Source organism: Trichoderma aggressivum, assembly GCF_033847375.1.
Source record: "Trichoderma aggressivum f. europaeum strain CBS 100526 chromosome Unknown scaffold_038, whole genome shotgun sequence".
Classification (NCBI taxonomy): domain Eukaryota; kingdom Fungi; phylum Ascomycota; class Sordariomycetes; order Hypocreales; family Hypocreaceae; genus Trichoderma; species Trichoderma aggressivum.
In genome coordinates, this window is record NW_026946404.1 from 370449 (window position 1) to 389195 (window position 18747).

At 40.6% G+C, this 18747-nt stretch overlaps 5 protein-coding genes across 5 annotated transcripts; 4 read left to right on the forward strand and 1 right to left on the reverse strand.

Moving 5' to 3' along the window:
• Positions 1-46: 46 nt before the first annotated feature.
• Positions 47-2607, forward strand: Triagg1_8150 (uncharacterized protein; the record flags this gene model as incomplete). The annotated part of the gene is made up of 5 exons (XM_062902965.1): positions 47-75; positions 260-447; positions 509-1089; positions 1137-1395; positions 1460-2607. The coding sequence occupies 5 exons, from the start codon at positions 47-49 to the stop codon at positions 2605-2607; spliced, it is 2205 nt and encodes a 734-aa protein (XP_062752995.1).
• An 808-nt stretch (positions 2608-3415) lies between these two features.
• On the reverse strand, positions 3416-4508 carry Triagg1_8151 (CAZyme family GH10; the record flags this gene model as incomplete). The annotated part of the gene is made up of 3 exons (XM_062902966.1): positions 3416-3829; positions 3888-3998; positions 4062-4508. 3 exons carry the CDS (start codon positions 4506-4508, stop codon positions 3416-3418), a joined length of 972 nt encoding a protein of 323 aa, XP_062752996.1.
• Positions 4509-8122: 3614 nt separating this feature from the next.
• Positions 8123-9444, forward strand: Triagg1_8152 (uncharacterized protein; the record flags this gene model as incomplete). Its single annotated transcript, XM_062902967.1, has 2 exons — positions 8123-8218; positions 8278-9444. The coding sequence occupies 2 exons, from the start codon at positions 8123-8125 to the stop codon at positions 9442-9444; spliced, it is 1263 nt and encodes a 420-aa protein (XP_062752997.1).
• A 726-nt stretch (positions 9445-10170) lies between these two features.
• Positions 10171-11475, forward strand: Triagg1_8153 (uncharacterized protein; the record flags this gene model as incomplete). The annotated part of the gene is made up of 3 exons (XM_062902968.1): positions 10171-10261; positions 10481-10794; positions 10843-11475. The coding sequence occupies 3 exons, from the start codon at positions 10171-10173 to the stop codon at positions 11473-11475; spliced, it is 1038 nt and encodes a 345-aa protein (XP_062752998.1).
• Positions 11476-12931: 1456 nt separating this feature from the next.
• Triagg1_8154 (uncharacterized protein) lies at positions 12932-15253 on the forward strand (the record flags this gene model as incomplete). The annotated part of the gene is made up of 3 exons (XM_062902969.1): positions 12932-13076; positions 13140-13535; positions 13653-15253. The coding sequence occupies 3 exons, from the start codon at positions 12932-12934 to the stop codon at positions 15251-15253; spliced, it is 2142 nt and encodes a 713-aa protein (XP_062752999.1).
• Between the last annotated feature and the right edge of the window lie 3494 nt (positions 15254-18747).

The window sequence follows — 18747 nt, forward strand, 5'->3', positions numbered from 1 at the left end:
ATGCTGATGTGTTCTGTTTTCAAGCTGACACGGCTCCGACTTACACATGAGTGAACAAGAATTTACGCCGCAGTAGTAAGTATATCAGAGAGAGACATCCCCTTCCCCTGGGTCTGGTGAACTATCCCCTTCTCCTACGCCGCCTTAGTCATTTCTTCCACAGTCGAGCCTCTTGAATCATTGATATAATGTGTGGCATTCTTGCTAGCATCTCGGTCGAGCGCTTCCCGCATCGCAGTAGACATAATACCGACAATAGCCATAATGCAATGGTAAACGGGGGCTACAAGAGCACTCAAAACCAAGATGTGGTCGTAAACGGGGAACTTGAAGATCAAAAAAGACAACGAGATCTTTTAACTACGCAACTAGAGGATGGATTAACGGAGATATCTCATAGGGGACCCGATAACGCCCATGTGTGGACTACAGAAGACGCCAGAGTTGGTATGTTGTCACTACTTCCCCTCTCAAGAAGATTCTGCTTCTAAGTAACGCACAAACACAGGTCTCGGTCATGCGCGTCTGTCAATTAACGACTTGTCGATCGACGCCGACCAGCCCATTCATAGCGATGATGGGACAATACATGCGGTTGTCAACGGGGAAGTGTACGACTTTGACAGACTCCGTCAAGTCCTGACCAACCAGCACGGGTACCACTTCAAGAGTCACAGCGACAGCGAGGTGCTGGTCGCCCTGTACAAGGTCCACGGAGCTCCCGACTTCATCGAGCACGTCCGAGGCGAATTCGCTTTCATCTTGTACGATGAGCGCAGGGACACTGTCATTGCCGGGAGGGACCGGTTTGGCATTAAGCCACTCCACTGGACATTTGTCCGCGACGGATTAGGGGAGAAACGCCTGCTGGTGGCATCCGAGGCGAAAGCATTCCTGCCGCTGGGCTGGGAGCCGGAATGGGACGTCGGATCCCTTGTCGATAGTGGATACCTGAACGGCAATAGGACCGTTTTTAAAGATGTCCACAAAGTCCTGCCTGGCTGCTGGTTAGAGATGCATAGCGATGGGACCGTACATCATCACAGATACTGGGACATGGAGTATAACGAAAAGGTGAGGGCAACAATGGTACACGCAAAGCAAGAGAAACGCTCTCTTCTGACACTTTCTCGCAGGATAAGGTTGAAACACGCCAACTTGACGATATCATTTCAGGCGTCCGGGAGCGACTCATCCAGGCCGTTCGGCTCCGATTGCGGGCTGACGTGCCTGTCGGGATCTATTTGTCGGGAGGCATCGACTCTTCCGCCGTGGCGGGAATAGTGGCACACCTCGTCCGAGAAGACGGTGTGTTGGCAGGAACGGAAGATGCAAGCAAGCGGATCCGGTGCTTCACGATACAGTTCCCTAGCGGGTCCGGGTTTGACGAGTCTGGTGCGTCCAGGATTTGCCTTGCTTCACACACACCTTTTACCCCCCTGATCTAACGAGTCTGTAGATATTGCCGATCGAACAGCCGATTGGCTAGGCGTCGATCTCGCTAAAAAGGACATGAACGAAGGCATCTTGGCAGAGTACTTTGCCGATTCCGTTTTCCATAGTGAACTTCCCTGCCACGACCTAGCAGGTGTTGGCAAGTTTGGCTTGTCAATGGAAGCCCGAGAGAACGGATTCAAGGTTGTCTTGTCTGGTGAAGGATCTGACGAGATCTTTGCCGGATATCCCTTTTTTATGGGTGACGTTTTGAACGAACCGGATCTCTCAATGCTCACGTCCCCATTGGCCAAAGATCACAAGACAAGACTTGATCTGTTGAGGATGTCCAACGAGGTCCTTGAAAAGGTGATCAAGTGGTCCGGCTTGTGGCTGCACCGTCCCGGACGAGGCCGATGCCCCTCCGCCGACGATGTCCAGGGCGTAGAGCCAACGCTCTACTTTCAACCGTCCCTAGCCACCTGGGCGCCCTGGGTGTCTCAACGCTGGCCAAACTTGAACTGCCGCGAAACTGTGGCCGCTTCACACGACCCCAAGGTACGCGCCAAGATGGCTAACCGCTGGCATTCGCTGCACACGGCCGAGTACGTGTGGACAAAGTCGGTGCTGCCCAACTTTATACTCAGCACGCTAGGTGACCGCGCCGAGATGGCCCACTCGATTGAGGCCCGGACACCATTCCTCGATCATCACCTCGTCGAGTATGTAAACCAGCTGCCGCCTTCTCTAAAATACGCATACACTCCCGAGACGGAAGACTTTGGCGAGCAAGGACCGTACTGGACGGATGGGACTGCGCCGCAGAAGTTGCTCACGGAGAAGTGGATCTTACGCGAAGCGGCCAAGCCATTCATCACGGAAGAACTGTACAAGCGGAAAAAGCATCCATACTCGGCTCCGTTTAAGTGGCCAAAGGAGGGCCCAATTTATCAGATGTTACGGAAGCTATTGACGAGAGAGGCTGTGGATAAATTGGGTTTCTTGACCTATGAGGTAGTTGAACAGGGGTTCAACAAGGGGTTTGGTGAGGAGGCGGACGCCCGCGCGTTTCGAAACTTGTTAATATACGCTAGCCTGGTGACGATAGGTCAGAGATTTGATGTCAAAAAGGCCAAGTCAAGAGATTGGGCACCGGTGACGGGACATGTCTAAAGGGCATCCCGTGTCTTGCGCCGCGACTTGTTGTTAGCCGCTATTCAACATTTAGACAAACTAGACAGTTCAAGTATGCCTTATGATGACGTTGTGCAGAATGCCCCCTCCTCCGCTGGTATCTCACTTGCGTCTAAGTGCGCCTGAATTGGGACTTTAATATCCTTCAGATCAGCTCCAATTCGCTGTAGCAATAATGGCAGCAAGCTCTTGAAAACTGGCAGCATCAGAAAATTTGTGTTGCAACATGACATTGATCAAAATTTTAACCACTATCGCTCATTGATACATTCTGAGTCACGCTGAAGAAGTTTGAAAGCTCTCTCGGGATTTTCACTTCTCATAATAGACCTTGACTTATCGTGCACGTTCGTAGCGATTCAGTGTCTATCCATCGGAAGGTTAATACTGACATCCATGTGTAAAATTGCCTAGACCTTCTTGCAAGTACACATCCAGCTCCTCGAGTTCGACCTGTTGGTCAAAAGTAACGTTTTTATGAAGGACAAGGACCACACGATACATTCCCTTATTAGCTTTGGCGTAATGCTCGTGTAGCTGAACCGCACATCCATTGACCATGATTGAGGTAGCACCTGCGGGCCCTTTAGTCCCTGACATCACCACAAGACTGCTTCTATCCGACCTATGAGTTATTCTACATAACTTATGAGTTAAAGATAGCTCGGTATACAAGTGAGTTACAAGTGACTTCTTGAAAGAATATTTGAATAGATATATCCTGGTGTGCCATCCACAAAGCTATGTGTATATATAAATATAAAATATCTATTGAGTTATTCAGCATCTACAATGCACTTATGACACCGTTGTATGCAGCCTTTGGTTGGTAATTTGCATCGAAAAGAAGGGGATTCGAAGAGGCTCTCCAGCTATCGACATCGCGAACACCCCAGCTTGTAATACCGACACAATTCGACACTGCAAGGCATCCCTGAACGACCGCGACGTAATCAGAGGAGGGAGCATTAGCAATGTCAAGCTCAGTAAGAGCGACCTCTGGAGCTGCAGCACTCAGTGCCTTAAGAGCAGCAGCGTTCTTAGGTCCTCCACCAGCGCTAAGATGCCCCTGGCTGCCGATTCCGTCAATGGGAATGCCTTGAGAGCGCCATTTCTGGACATATGAGATGAGGCCTTTGGTCTTGGCATAATTCGGGTCATCAAGGTTGTAGTCATTAATGTATAGCTTGGCGGTAGGGTCCTGGAATGATTGTCAGAACTCTGTTTGACTTTATAGTCTGGTGAAAGGGGACGCTTACAGCATTTTTTGCTGCCTGGAAAGCGATGCGAACAAAGTCCTCGCCGAGTACATTATAGAAGACTGACTGGCGCAGAGTTCCATCTTCGTTGAAAATCTCATTGACAACGTCCTATTGCAAAAGTTTGTCAACATTATTACAGTAATCATACAATTTGTTGCTCCAAGTTCTTACCCAGGCGTAAAGCTTTCCCTTATAACGGCCAGCAACGTTGCTAATGTGATTCTGTAAGACTGATGTCAAAGTAGCTTTATCCCTGATACTCGACACCCATGATGGTAGTTGCGAGTGCCACAGGAGATTATGCCCGCGAATCAGCAGGCCATGTTGTTGGGCGTAGTTTACCAGGTAATCTGCTCCAGCAAAGTTGAATTGACCTCGACTAGGTTCAGTGGCATCCCATTTCATGCTATTTTCCGGAGTAACTTGACCAAACTGTCCTGGTACGAATGTCGACATGCCACTTTTGGACAGAGAACCCTGATCAGTGGCAGTGCCCCAGTACTTCTTCCCATGAGCCTTGAGCTTAGAGTTCAGAGATGTTGACTGTCTGTCTTCGATAGGGGAGGCGACACCACTGGCAATAGCAAACGCCAGGGAAAGGAGTGTTGTGTACAACATTATAATTAAATAGAATCTCACAGAAAGTTTAAGTATAAGGAGAAACAGGTCTTGATTCAAAGGATCGATGATTGTTGACCTGTTTCTTAAAATGTAGATAAGACCGGTTATATATACAATAGCAGAATAAATAAATCCACCCCGGGATTCCTAAATCATTAATCTAACGTTTGTATAGAAGCTCGTACACTGAAGATTTATGTAATGTATCCGCTGTATTTATCCAATAACAACCGATCCCCCGTAACATTATGTTTATATAAAGAGTAACATTAGAGCCAATGACCTGCCAAGGCGGCGGTTAATTGTTTAGTAAAGCTTTTTTTGGTCTTCAATATAATGAAAAAAAGTTTTATGAGTTCCTTAGGAAAAATACGAAGACTTTTATTACTACAGTAAATACAAATTATAAAGTACATAGTGTACTTTCAACCCCTATTTTTTACTCCGCGCCCAGCAAACACACCTAAATATACAAAAACAAATGCAGCTAATAGCAATGCCAAAGATAATTAAAAGCCCGAAAAATAAAAAAGAAATTAGGCATAATATGCATAATTTTTAAAGAGACAGAAATAGGCTAAAAGCGCGCGGCTTCCTAAATATTACAATTTTATGCGCCATCTCCCTTTTGGGACGGATTAGGGTCTCAATAACACTCCAGTGAAATGCAAGTAAGATGGGTCGTTTGGTAGGTTGTTCTATGCGGCCCAGTGAGAAAAAAAACATTCCATCCACTAGTCTAGTTGTCATCTTGATCTCGTTATCCAATATCTGTCATTGTTGCCACAAATGTATTCAGTAGGGAATATTATTTCTTGTATTAGCCATTAGTCACGGAAAAGGGGCTGTTGAGCTAATGCCACGTTAATTAAATAATTCGCTCTATCCAAAACCTTTTATGTCACAATCACAGTCAACATTTGTTTCTTTAAGCCTCAGCGGTGCCTGTCAGTTCCTGTCAGTGCCAAGCCCGGAGGGCCAAATGAGGGGAAGATCACGCAAATGCCAGTTAATATCACAAGTACCGTCAGGGATAAAAATTGTTTCCTGGGTAGTTATTGAAGCAATGGATAAAGAAAAATGAGGTTCATGGGTAAATAAAAAGAAGAGCAATTTACTTTCTGCGGTATTGATAGTAATCGAATTGTGCCATTTACAGAAAAAAATTAAAAAGTGATATAAATGTTTAACCTTAGGTATAAAACATCTGACAGGGCTAATTGGAGTCAAATTCCTTTTTACGATATATATCATGTTAATAACTCTGGCTCCAAGCTATATTTTGAAAAAATTGAACTATAGTTTTTCCAAACTAAGAAGTGTATTTGGGCAAATATTTGGGTTGTATATTTTACCCTTGTATATTATATAGCACCCGTCAATAGCAGGACTGCTATTTCAGCAGGGTGAATTTTGCAGCAAACCAGGTTCTATTACTAGGTGTTTGAATTGCCTTCTTGGTTTTTAGTAACGCACACCTGATATAGTTGGAGAATTTGGTGACTACCGAAGGCTAAATTGACTGGCAAAATGGCAAAATCCAGTTGGTGCATTTTCTCATTACTAAGTATTGGCTAGGGAGGTTTCCAGTGCCTTCATTATCCTCTTTGAACTCGAACAATGTAGGCGAGTTAAAATTCAAGCCGCCTCGTAATAATAATAACTAAATGCGAGGCTGGCCCTTCAGGCTAAACAGCAAGTGTTACTACCATACCGTCTTTCAGCGGGTTGACTCCGCTGCTTGTTCGGAGCATGCAAGTTGTAACCCAGGTGAGGGCATTGCGTTGACTATGATTGCTTCTGTGATTATAAATGGTGGAACACAGAGACGCCTGCTTAGGTTGTCTCATCGCCATAACTTTACACCATCGTTAACATCACAAATAAACAAAAGCATAAATCCAGTCGCGCTTGAACCTCGTGTTTCCCATTGCGATACCGGCCGTTCTGATCACTACATAACCCTGTCCCTCCATCCATATCTTTGGTGCCTGAGGTAACGGCGGCTCTCCAGGCTATGACCTTCTTCTCCCTTAAGTAAATTGGCTAAAGGCCACAAATTCTGGAGCCACTTTCGACGCAATTCTTTATCCAGCTTGCGACGGAGCAAGTTCCGGCGGGGGAGTTTCATATGGCAGCTCGGCAAAACAGGGAACCGCCGCCATAACGATGGCTGTTAAGCTTTCCATAACAACTGTCCAGAGACTGAGTTTGGTGTTGATGGGCCACTCGCAAGTACCTGGCTCTTGCCCTAAAGAAGCTTTCTTCCCCTTCTTAGTATTGGATGACTCATGCTTCCTCAAAAGGGTTGGAGGCATACTTGTACATCTAGAACATGACTATTTATGAGGCTCGTTGACTTTACAAGAACGATTCATCCCGGATGCCGCCATACGTCTATGTTGCATCAGATTTGCCGATCCCATTTGCCACCATAATGTCGATAAACCGGTGAGACCTCCGTGTTGACTGCAGGGTATCCCTGACCGATCTGTCTACGCATCTCGTAGGTTGTGTATAGATATAAGAAATCCAACCCCCGAGTTTGTGATTGACAACCAATTCCTTTCACCAATACAATATTGCACCTGACCCACGCATCCCAACACTCTGGGAGTAGCGAACGGCTGACCTGTCGCCATTTCTGATGGAGAAAATATTTTGCAGACGACAGTAAGTACATAACTCAGCATGTTCATAGTGATCAGTATCTTTTATGTAAGTGTTTGATGATGTACGAGGGCGCATTAAGAACCAAGAAACAGCTGACAACTGTGAACTTCATTTGTTTGCAGATATTCTCACTTTAGCGAGCTACTGCATGCCGACCGATTAGTTCATCGCCTTATCCCCGGGGAAAATTGCTCCAGACCACCCATCCGTCCTTGTTGTCGGCTTAACAATGCCGCGCGATCCAGAAGTTTCCGGTGTCATATGTCATATAAATGCAATAGTAACTCTTGTATACTACAGTAGACAAATTTTAATATTTTGCGTCAACAGTCTCTCAAGCATACGTTTTTGATACAGCTATAAATATCTATCAGAGGCAAGTTGTGCGGACAACGGTGGTTAGATAATTACCGATGGCGAAAGACGTTGCTGTGCCTACGTAATAAGCCATTACGCAACTTTCCAGGATTAAATCTAGAAAGATGCTCGGTCTCTGACTTTCCTTTATTTTCCTTTGATAGAATATTGGGTCTGTGAGCCAAGATCCGCTGTGGTAGCGGCGGAAGACGGTAGTTCCACACAGTGAAATGTTCTTCGGAAGTTACTGCCCATCCGAAGCTCCGAGCGAACTTCTTCTTAACTGTTTTAGGACCATCACTAACGCCACAAGATTATGAGAATGAATGCAAATGTATTTCGGCTGCTCCAAATAATACATCACGGTCTGGAAATTAATAAGTTCCGAAACTAATTTACCCGACTGCGAACGACGACAAAACTTGGATAGTATACCTAGCCAGAGGGCATGACTTTCCAGATTTAAATATACAATCTCGAAACATGTCTAGATCATTCTTTATCAACGACCAAGCAGCAAGAGATAACCAAGAGGCTATATCTATCCATCGAATTGCACCTCAATAGTAAGAACTCTTAAGATGAAAGTATTGATAATAGGCGGCGGCGTCGGAGGTCTTTGCTTAGCGCATGGTCTTCTCAAGGCAGGAATAGAAGTGCAGGTGTTTGAGCAACAGGTGAGAGTTATAGACGCGAAGGGTTTTGAGGATGGCTATTGAACTAATAAAATTCTTAGTTGAATAACACTGAGAACTTAGCTGGATATGGAATCCATATCAATCAAGATGGTAGACGTGCATTGCGGGCCTGCCTACCTCTTTCAAACTGGACACAACTCCAGACTATTTTTACACCCGCTGGGGCACAGCTATATTTTCGCGACACGCAGCTACAGCTCTTAGCCGAACGAGATGATGCAGAGCTAAGTGGAAAGTCGATCAAGGAAACAGAGCGGTGTGGTATCGGACGACTGGAGCTTCGCGATGTCTTACTCGAAGGTCTTATCAACAAATCACTTCCGGTTGTCCAGTGGAACAAAGTCTTCATTCGTTATGACCAACTCGAAGGGCATGTTCGCGCCCATTTTTCCGACGGGACCTCTGCTGATGGAGATTTACTTGTTGGTGCTGACGGACCAAACTCGACGGTACGCCATCAATATCTTCCGAATCTGAAACGTTTGGATCTTGGGGTATCCGCTATTGCTGGCCGTTACTTGCTCAATGAGAAGCGAATTGAAAATCTTCCAGCTGAGATAACGGATGGATCACTGAACAACATTGTCCCATATGGGAAAGGTTGGATGTTTAGTTCAGCTTGGAAATCAAGACCCGCTGATGGAAATCATTATTCGGAGGCGGAACATTACGTTGTCTGGGCGTATGTATTGCCAACAGAAGACATTCCTCAAAACGTCGATGGGCTCGACGGAGCGAAGTTGAGAGACCACGTACTTGAGGTTACGAAAGGATGGTCGCTACAGTTACGAAACATGTTGAGCGACTCGGACACGTCCTCTATCAAGTATCTATCTCTACGTTCGATGCCAACTCTACGCCAATGGGATCCCAGTAACGTCACCCTTCTGGGTGATGCTATTCACAATATGACGCCTATGGGCGGTATTGGTGCGAACACTGCACTTCAAGATGCAGAAGTTCTTTCAAAGCATATTACGGACGTTGCGGCTGGTAGATTGACCATAGTTGAAGCAGTTGGCAATTATCAAGGTGAAATGTTGGTTTATGCCAACGAGGCATTGCAGCTGTCTCGGAGAAATGCAGAAACCGCATGCAACGGGAGAGGAATCCGACGCTTTATTTTTCGGGGTCTTCTTCGTGCTGCGCAAGCTTCTCCTGCGATTATGCGTGCGACTATTGGACGAACAGCAGTGAAAGAGTAACAAATATAAGCATGACTAATTAAAATAACTTCTCTTGAGTATAAGAAATAAATTGTTCCACATATACCATTAAGGCATAGACGCCTATAGCTAAATGAAGCCGAACTAGATGCTATTATATTTATCCACTAGCTCAATGCATTCTATTCATATTATAGATACAAAACTCCATCTGCACAATGAATCTTGATTAAATCATCCTTAATTCACTCCAGATTCCCAACACCGTCCACTTTCACCTCCATGCTCCCGTTCGAAGCCTTTCGCCTCTCTGGACATTCTCATGCTTACGCCCGCTAGTGTGCTAAACACAGCCATAAAATCATTATCGGAATCCTGACTAATGTTGTAAGCTAGTAGTCCAGCGTCTCCTGCAGCTTCAGTCACCCCCAAGGCGAAGCGATAGCATTACCAGCATATATTGTTCAAAGTAATGTGAGGCTGAGAGATATCGCCGCGTCCCGAAGCCTCTGTTATACAGTAGCTGTGTTTCTACCAACTCCGTAGGATCCATTACGGAAGATATTTGTGTTGGCTGATGATGTTGAAGGTTTCCCGCGATAGCATATCATCATCTTCACTGGGTCAAAATCATCTTGCCTGCTCGGGCTCCGGCATGTCGAGATCATTGAAAGGCTTTCTTCTCGGTCTTTCCTGTTATTGGACCGAAATTTCGCTACTCTGAATTAGAAAAGGACGTATTGAGAGACGTCAACACCGCCTGCAATGGAAACGTTTGAAGCCGAGTTGGCTAAAGCAACAAACCTGAACAACGGGGACTTGCTAGGTGCTATTGCTATAGTCATTGACAACAACGGTGAGATAGATAACTTTTTTACCAGTGGAGAAATGCGTTTGAAGGTATATACAGAGTATATGTAATTCATACTGCGGGTCATGAGCAGGAAACTTCTTATACCGACATGCCGCTGGACGCCAGTTACTTGATACTGACTCGCCACCGTTGGATCCTGATTGCATTATATCGCTCACCTCGGCAGGCAAGTTCATCACAATATCGCGGCCTTGCAATTAGTTGAACGCGGTATTTTGATGCTCGACGAGCCAATTAGTAGGCATCTTCCAGAGATTGAGAAATGCCTACTCGTCAAGGAAATGGATGAAGAAATACAGCCACGCTCCCCAATTCGCGGCGTCATGCTGCGTCACCTACTTCTGGGCACGAGTGGTATGGGCACCCCCGATTCATATCAAGAACGGTTCGGCAGCGAGGACAGAGTACCGCCGCCCGACTTTCCCCATGACGCCCATCCATCAGCCAGGAATCAATTTACACACCTCTTCTTTGAGCCCGGTGAGGGCTTCGAGTACGGATGGGGTATCTATTGCGTGCAGCTACTCGTCGAGCGGCTTGGCGGTAAGGATCGGGTTTTCTAGTACGTTGACCACCACATCTTTGGCGCGCTTGGCATGACCGCTTCCACCTACCGACCGGCTCTGGTGCCGCATGTCTGGAGGCGTCTCCTGCAGATGGTAGAGCGTAAGGTGGACACCTCCAAGATGGACGGCAAGGCATACCTCATGGCCCGTGACAAGGACACGTATGGCTTGACCTGCGGTGTATCCGATCTTGCCCGGCTCTTTGGCGATCTTATGTCATCTAATTGCAAGCTGCTACAGCGCCAGGAACACCGTGATTTGTTTTTCACGCCGCAGTTGACTCCCGGTAGCCGTGCACACCAGTCGCTACTGGCCGAAACCACCAATCATGGCTTCCTGCTCCCCCTTGAACAGGACATGTCCCATAAGATATCCTGGGCGTTGACACCACCTCCGGCCATGAACTGGACCGCCGCGGGTGCACTAGTTGAAGAGGACGGTACCCTCCTAGGCTCAGGTATCCCCAAAGGAACTGTCGCATTTGAAGGGCAGCCCAATATCATCTGGACCATGAACCGCGAAGAGGGACACATGATGCTTTGTTTAACACAATTACTACCTGGCTACGATGTGAAAGCACATAATCTGGCGGTTCAATTTTTGTATGACGCTTGGAAGACATTTGGCTAGGTTGTGATAAGCCGGGTTCCAAAAGTAATATGTATAACCTGACTTATATAAAGTTAATAAATGTTATTTCCAGATAGCAGTAATATATTGTTTTTTCCCATTCATATTACAGCCCATAGTATTGTGTAAGGATTTTCCATACACTGAGACTCTCATACATAACTCTAATCGCGTGCGAGCTAAATCTCTAGCAACTGTTGCAAAATAAGGTAGCGTCTTCTAGTCCCACCCGATTTTAGTGGTTCTCCCAATGTTTTGTATATTGGAAGAACTTGCAGTGGAAGAGGAGGACGATTTGGCGCTTTTATGGGATATGTGCGTAATTTGAACTATATCGAAACCCTATCTATGATTGAAGCGTTAATTGAGTATTCCCAAGTTTATGCGGATGTAATTGAGATCAAACGTATGTAGGCGATTCTATTATTATCCATTGCTACGCTCCCATGGAGATGTCGATAATGGAAGGTAAAGTATTCTTGTTGTAGGATGCATGCCATTTGCATGTGCCATTTGTCTTTATGTTTGAACTTACATGGATGCCTCGTGCATCTTGCTTCTCCGATTTTGTTATCACCCAGCATCTGCTCTTGGTCTGGGCATGTATGGTCTAAGCGATGCCAAGGCGGCTTCGGATCAATCCAAGTGTTTCCCCCATATTCGTCCTTCCTATTCCGGACAAATATCTACGATCGACAAGGGTCAAGCACGCAATCCATACGAGTATCAAAGAATCTCGTCAGTAGAAATCGCCGGCCACCATTCGATCCAATGGGGCGTTCGGCAAGTGCGGATCGCCAGCCGCCGATGCCTCCCCTCCTTCCTATTACCTGTGTAAATAATCCAGACCTTTTGTAGCTCATACCGCGGCTATATATGGTATTTGGATCTGTTACTAGGCTTGTCTTTATGCGAGCGTGCGAGTTAATTTATAACTCCTTGCTGAGCAATCAATTACGAAATCAGCCGTGCGGCGGGTGTGATGTAAAGGCATTGAGCTTAGCCGTATGCTTATTCTAGAACTTCAAATAAATGGCGGTTACCGTGATTTTGATAGGCTTTCTATTGCTGCAATGAAGCTCTAGATACTACACCGCTGTCTCTTTATTCTTACCACCTTCTGTATCCGATGGCCAAATGAAGAAAGATACTAACACCTCTTTGAGAATAACTTTGGGGCCGGGCATATAGTTATCCCATTAAAGTGTGTTTATGCAATTAACCTGTTTCCGGTACTGCTTGGATACAGGAACGACGGGGGTATCCTCTCCCGGGAAAGCCTTGGTGAGTTTGCCCAAGAGGTTGATGATTATATCATTTGTCTGCATGGTCGGTACCCCACCCTTCCAAGCTTGTATAAAATTTAAACCGTGTGCTCTGGCAACTTGCCTCTGAATGAGAGTACGGATTAAACCCGAGCTTCTACTTTCTTTGAGTGGAACAAGTAGGTTGAAAGATGCGTCTATTAGTGGTTTTAAGCAACAGCGCGGCCGTAGCTCTAGCAGCCTCACCACGAGCTATACAACATGTCTCGAGGGCTGAGAAAGTTGAGCCATGCGCCGAAGTCAGTAACTTATGGGGCGCTCAGATTTCAAGTACCGGTGAGTCTTCCGAGCACACTGAATGAAGATATCAAGTTCTGCTGACACCGCCGCGCTTGCCAGCCTTACCGAGTGTGCCCGCATCTCTTGCTTATGCCTGCCTGAATACAATTCCCCTGCATAAAGACGCTGGCATCGAGTTGATTGACTCTTTGGAGCCGTATCTCGAGTGGCAGACGGACGCGGCCTACAAGGCAGACCCGCCTGCCGATTACTTCTACCCGCCCCACGACATTTTCAAGGCACTTGCCGGCGTGAGGGCGGATCTTGTGGCGGACAAGTATACCAACGAATACGAGTTCCAGGTGGATCTTTATGCTCGAGTATTTGCTCCAGCGCACGATGGACACTTCGTCTTTTATCCAGATGCGCTGACCATTGCGTTTGAATGGACACGCGCGAAGCCCATCGTGTCAATCAGTGAAAATGGACGGGATTTGCCCGTGATTAAGCTCTATGGTGAGTCCCAGGAGTTAGGCTTCTTATGCTGTTGATATGTCTCCTGGATACAACGTCATGGACAATAGCTGATACAAAAAAAAAAAAAAGAGGATGTTGCTAGGGACCCAAAGACAGCGCCTATAATCACAAAGATCAATGGCATCGAGGCTTCAAAATACGTCCTTGACACCATCGCAGTGGCCTCCTTCAACCAGGATATAGATGCCGCTTACAACTCCATGTTTTATACGAAAGGGTTCGCAGCGGCCACGGGCACTCAAGGATACTTTTCAAGCGGCGGCCGCATCCGATATCTTTACCAGGGCCCAGAGACGACATTTACCTTTGCCAATGGAACAACTGCAACCTTTGAGAACACTGCATCCGTCAAAGCGAATATGACGGGCGTCGTGGACGGCCAGTCCTATTTTGATACCTTTTGCTTTCTGAGTATCGATTTCTTTCGACGCAGTGCTGTACCTGCTCAACCTGCTACTATCGGCGCGAGAGCCCAACCGGGCCAAAACCCCGGATACCCAGTGCCAGTCCTCGCTACTGACGACGGTATTGTGTCTGGCTACTTCCTCGAAGGTGACGGTTTGGACGATGTCGCAGTCATCTCGATCCTCACCTTTGAGCCCCGCTCCCCGCCCCAATTCCAGGCCGTCGTCCAAAACTTCTTTGCGGAAGCGGTAGCCGCCAGAAAATCGAAGCTTGTTATCGACTTCCAGGGCAATCCCGGAGGTTACATAGCGCTGGGCTATGACTTCTACGGCCAACTCTTCCCGCATATCCGAGCGGATGGGTTCTCGCGGTGGAAGCTCAGTCCAGAGTTCGAGACTATCGCCCAGGTCTTTGGTAACGCCACCAAGGGCGTGAATCCTTATACTGAGGCTGATATCGGAAAGATTCAGGCGTATTTGACTTCGGAGAATTGGCGCTTCGACCTGGACAAGGAGGAGAAGCCCTTTACCAGTTTTGCGGACAAGTTTGGACCAAGAGTTTTCCAGGATACAAACTACACGGCTCTCATGCGGTGGAATTGGAGCGATCCTCTGATATCGACTAACTTCACAACCGGATTTGGCCTCGGGATTTCAGGATATGGATCTCGCACAAATCTCGCTCAACCGTTTCTTCCGGAGAATATTATCCTTCTTTATGATGGATCCTGCAGCTCGACTTGTACCTTGGCATCCGAATTCCTGAGAATCAACGCAGGTGTCAAGTCTGTTGCTTTCGGCGGCCGGCCGAAGAAAGGCCCGATCCAGGGAGTCGGCGGAGTGAAGGGTTCGCAAGTATACCAGATCACCGATATCTACCAGCTCGCCGAGCATGGAATAATCCTTGGCACGAGTCCAGCGAATGAAGAGGCATTGCAGAACGTTAACCCCCTCCCGGTCGTCCGGAGCACGGCGGGGTCGGTGAATGTGCGAGACCAGATCCTCCGACCGAACTTGCACGATGGCCTTCCAGCGCAATTTGTCGTCGAGCATGCCGACTGCCGGCTCTATTGGACAGCGCCTATGGTTAATGATATCACCGAGGTCTGGAAGGCTGCTGCCAACGCAGCCTTTAACAATGCCAAGTGTGCAAACGGTGGCATTGCGTACAGGGCTCCGAAGTCTCTTGTCCGGCCCGCTGCGAACCCGAAGTTGCCTATGGATGTTGATTTCGACAAGACAGAGCGCTCAGGGCTGTGGAACGCAAAGTTCCGTCTCCGTACTACAGACTGAAGGTTGGGTTCCCAGGGGAGCAATGGTCTGCGTTTTTATATACGCGACAGTAGTAAACTGAAGAATAAATAACAATAGAGTACTACTAGGAATTAATGAGTATATGTACCTTTTTGTGTCTGATGTTAAATAATTAAATATTATAGCATAGTTAGTGCGTGCTTAAAATATTGTTTTATTTAGCAATTGCAATTAATATTACTCTAAACCCCCTTTTAAACTAATTTATGAATCCCATAGCTTATTATATAAAGTTATAATACTTAATAATATCACAACCTAGCTCTTATAGTCGCGACAATAGGCCCTACGGGGTAATTAGTCTTAGATAAATATTAAACTAACTAACTAATTAAGAACAGATTATTAAATTATTATAATAATTTAATAATCTAAGGATAGATTATTAGAAATCTATAATAATTTATAATAGGATTATTAATACTTAGTAATAATTTAACTTAGTTAACTAAGTATATAACTTTTACTTTTCTATACTTATTTAGAATAGTTAAATAGCTAGTTATAAATACAAAATAATACTTAATTATACTTATAAGTATTATTTATTAATTATATAAATACCTTATTTATTATTCCTTATTAATTACCTACTAGTTTAGCCTAGCTTATTTACTAATATAAACCTAGTATAATATTATAACCTAGATTTTATAGTCGCGATAATAGGCCTATAGGGTAGGATATATTAAATTAACTATAGGCTAATGGATTAATTAAGATTATTATATATTAAAAATAAAAAAGCTAGGAAAGCTAGCTTTTTAAATAGTTTATTATAAAAAAGCTAAAAAAGCTAACTTTTTATTATAATTTAAAATATATAACTAAATATATAAGTTTACTTTATATTACTTATTAAAATACTTAAATAGCTAGTTATTATTATATAGCTATAGTATTTATAATATAATTAAATTAAAACTTAAATATTTATTTCTTATTTATATTAGCTAGTAATAAAATTACTTATTTACTAATTTAATTACTTTACTAATATAAATTATAAAACTATTTTAAGGTTTATTCTTTAGGAATAGCTAACTTATATTAACCTATAGGCCTTAATTTATTATATAATAATAATTTTTATTTAAATAATTACCTTAGACCTATAAGTAATAAAATAATATAATTAATTAAATATAAGGTATTAAGCTTAAAAAATCCCCTAAGGTTTAATAAAAGAATATTATAATAAAGTAATTTATAACTTTAGAAAATATAATATAATAATAAACTACTATTATATAAAACTTTATAAAATAACTTTAAACCTTATATAATTAAAAATTACTATTAGTAATATAATTTATAATAAACTTAATTTTTATAATATAATAATAAAAACTTAAAGAAATTATTAAATTATTATTATTAAAGAAATTTAAAAAAAACTTAAAATAAATTTAAAATCTTTTTATTAATATAAAAAACTACTTTAGTTATTTCTTAATTATTATAGTTAATAATATTATAAAGATTTAAATTATAGGAAATTACTTAATTAAAATTATTAAAAATTAATTTAAACTTTATTTTAAAAATTATAAATAAATTAAAAACCTTAAAAAGTAATATATTATTAATTTATTTATTAATTATATTATTTTTAAATAATAACTTAAGAAACTATATAAAAAAATTAATAAATTTAAGAAAGTTAAAAATATATTTTTTTTAAATTAAATAAATAAAACTTTATATAAAATATACTATTACTTTTATATACTTAATTATTAAAATAAATTTAAATAATAAAGCTTAATATATACTTTATTACTAAAAATTAAAACTTAATATTAAAGATAAATTATATTAAAATAAGTTATTAAAAATTTTTAATAAGTTTTTAAAAAAAGGCTACTTATATTAATAAATAATTATTTAAATAATATAAAAAATATAAATAAAAAAAGAATTTTTAAAAAATAATTTTAAAATACTTTTACTTTAGTAATAATATTAACTAAGGAAAAAAAAGGAATATTATAATATATAATAATAAAAAACTAAAATTTATAAACTTTAGTATTATTAAGGTATAATATAAAAATATTAAATATTATAATTATAATAAAAAAAATATATAAAGAAATATTATTATATACTTAAGAAAAATAATACTAAAAAGTTTATATTTATTTTAAAACTTAAGAAAAACTAAGTTATTAATATTATAAAACTTTTAGTAAATTATAATATATTATATTTTTTAATATATTATAATAATAATTTCTAAATATATTTTAGTAATAAATAAAAATTAAAATAGTTTTTTAAAAAATTTAAAATTTATATATAAACCTTAAATATACTTAAGGAAATTAAAGAAAAAAATATAATAGAAATTAAATAATAATATATTATATTTATAAATAATAATTAATATTAAGAAAGTATAAATTATACTAAAATACTAGTTTAATAAATCCTTAATAATATAAAACTTATAATTATTTAATTATACTTAAATAATAATAAAATAATAAAATAAAATTAATTACTTAATTTTAAAAATAAAAAAAAAGTTATTTATAAATAAAAATAAAATAAAGCTATATATAAATATAATAAGGATTTTTTAAATATTATATCTTTAATATAATATAACTTTTATAAAGGAATAACTTAGGAAAAACTTAATAATTTTAAAAAATAAATATATAATTAATATAAGTTAGTAAAACTTAAAAATATTTATTATTTTTATAAAATAATTATAATAAACTAAGAATATTTTAAAAACTAATATAAACTTAAGGGAATTATTAAAGAAAATAAATACTATAATAAAATAATTTAATAAAAAAAACTTAAGAAATAATAAAAACTTCTTAAATAATAAAGTTAAATTAAATAAATTAATTTAAGTATTATTTATAATTAAACTTAATTACTTAAAAACTAATTTTAATAATATATTAAAATTAATTTAAATAAGTATTTAATTACTAAGGTATTAAAATTAACTTTTTATTATATTAATAATATTTTATTTATAAATTAATATAATAAAGTTAATATTATTAATTATAAGTTTTTATTATATAAATAATATATTATACTTAAACTTTAAGAATAATATAAGGATTATAAATTTATAAAATATAAATAAGAAAAATTTATATTTTATAATAAAAATTATTATAAAAAGTATTAATAATAATATTATACTTTTATATATATTATTTATAAACTAAAATAATAAAAATTTAACTTTATATAATATAATAATAATAAAAAATTATAGGAAATTAATTAAAATAACCTTTAGAAATATTATAAGCTTATTACTAAATATATCCCTTAGCTTAAATATACTTACTTATTAATCCATTAGTTATTTAAGTTTAATAACCTTAGAAACACTAGTAAATAATAAGTATTATAGGCTGTAAACTCGTCTCTGACGTTAGGGTTCGGGTCATATAAAAAAAAAAAACTAACTAAACTACTAACTAAAACTCTTC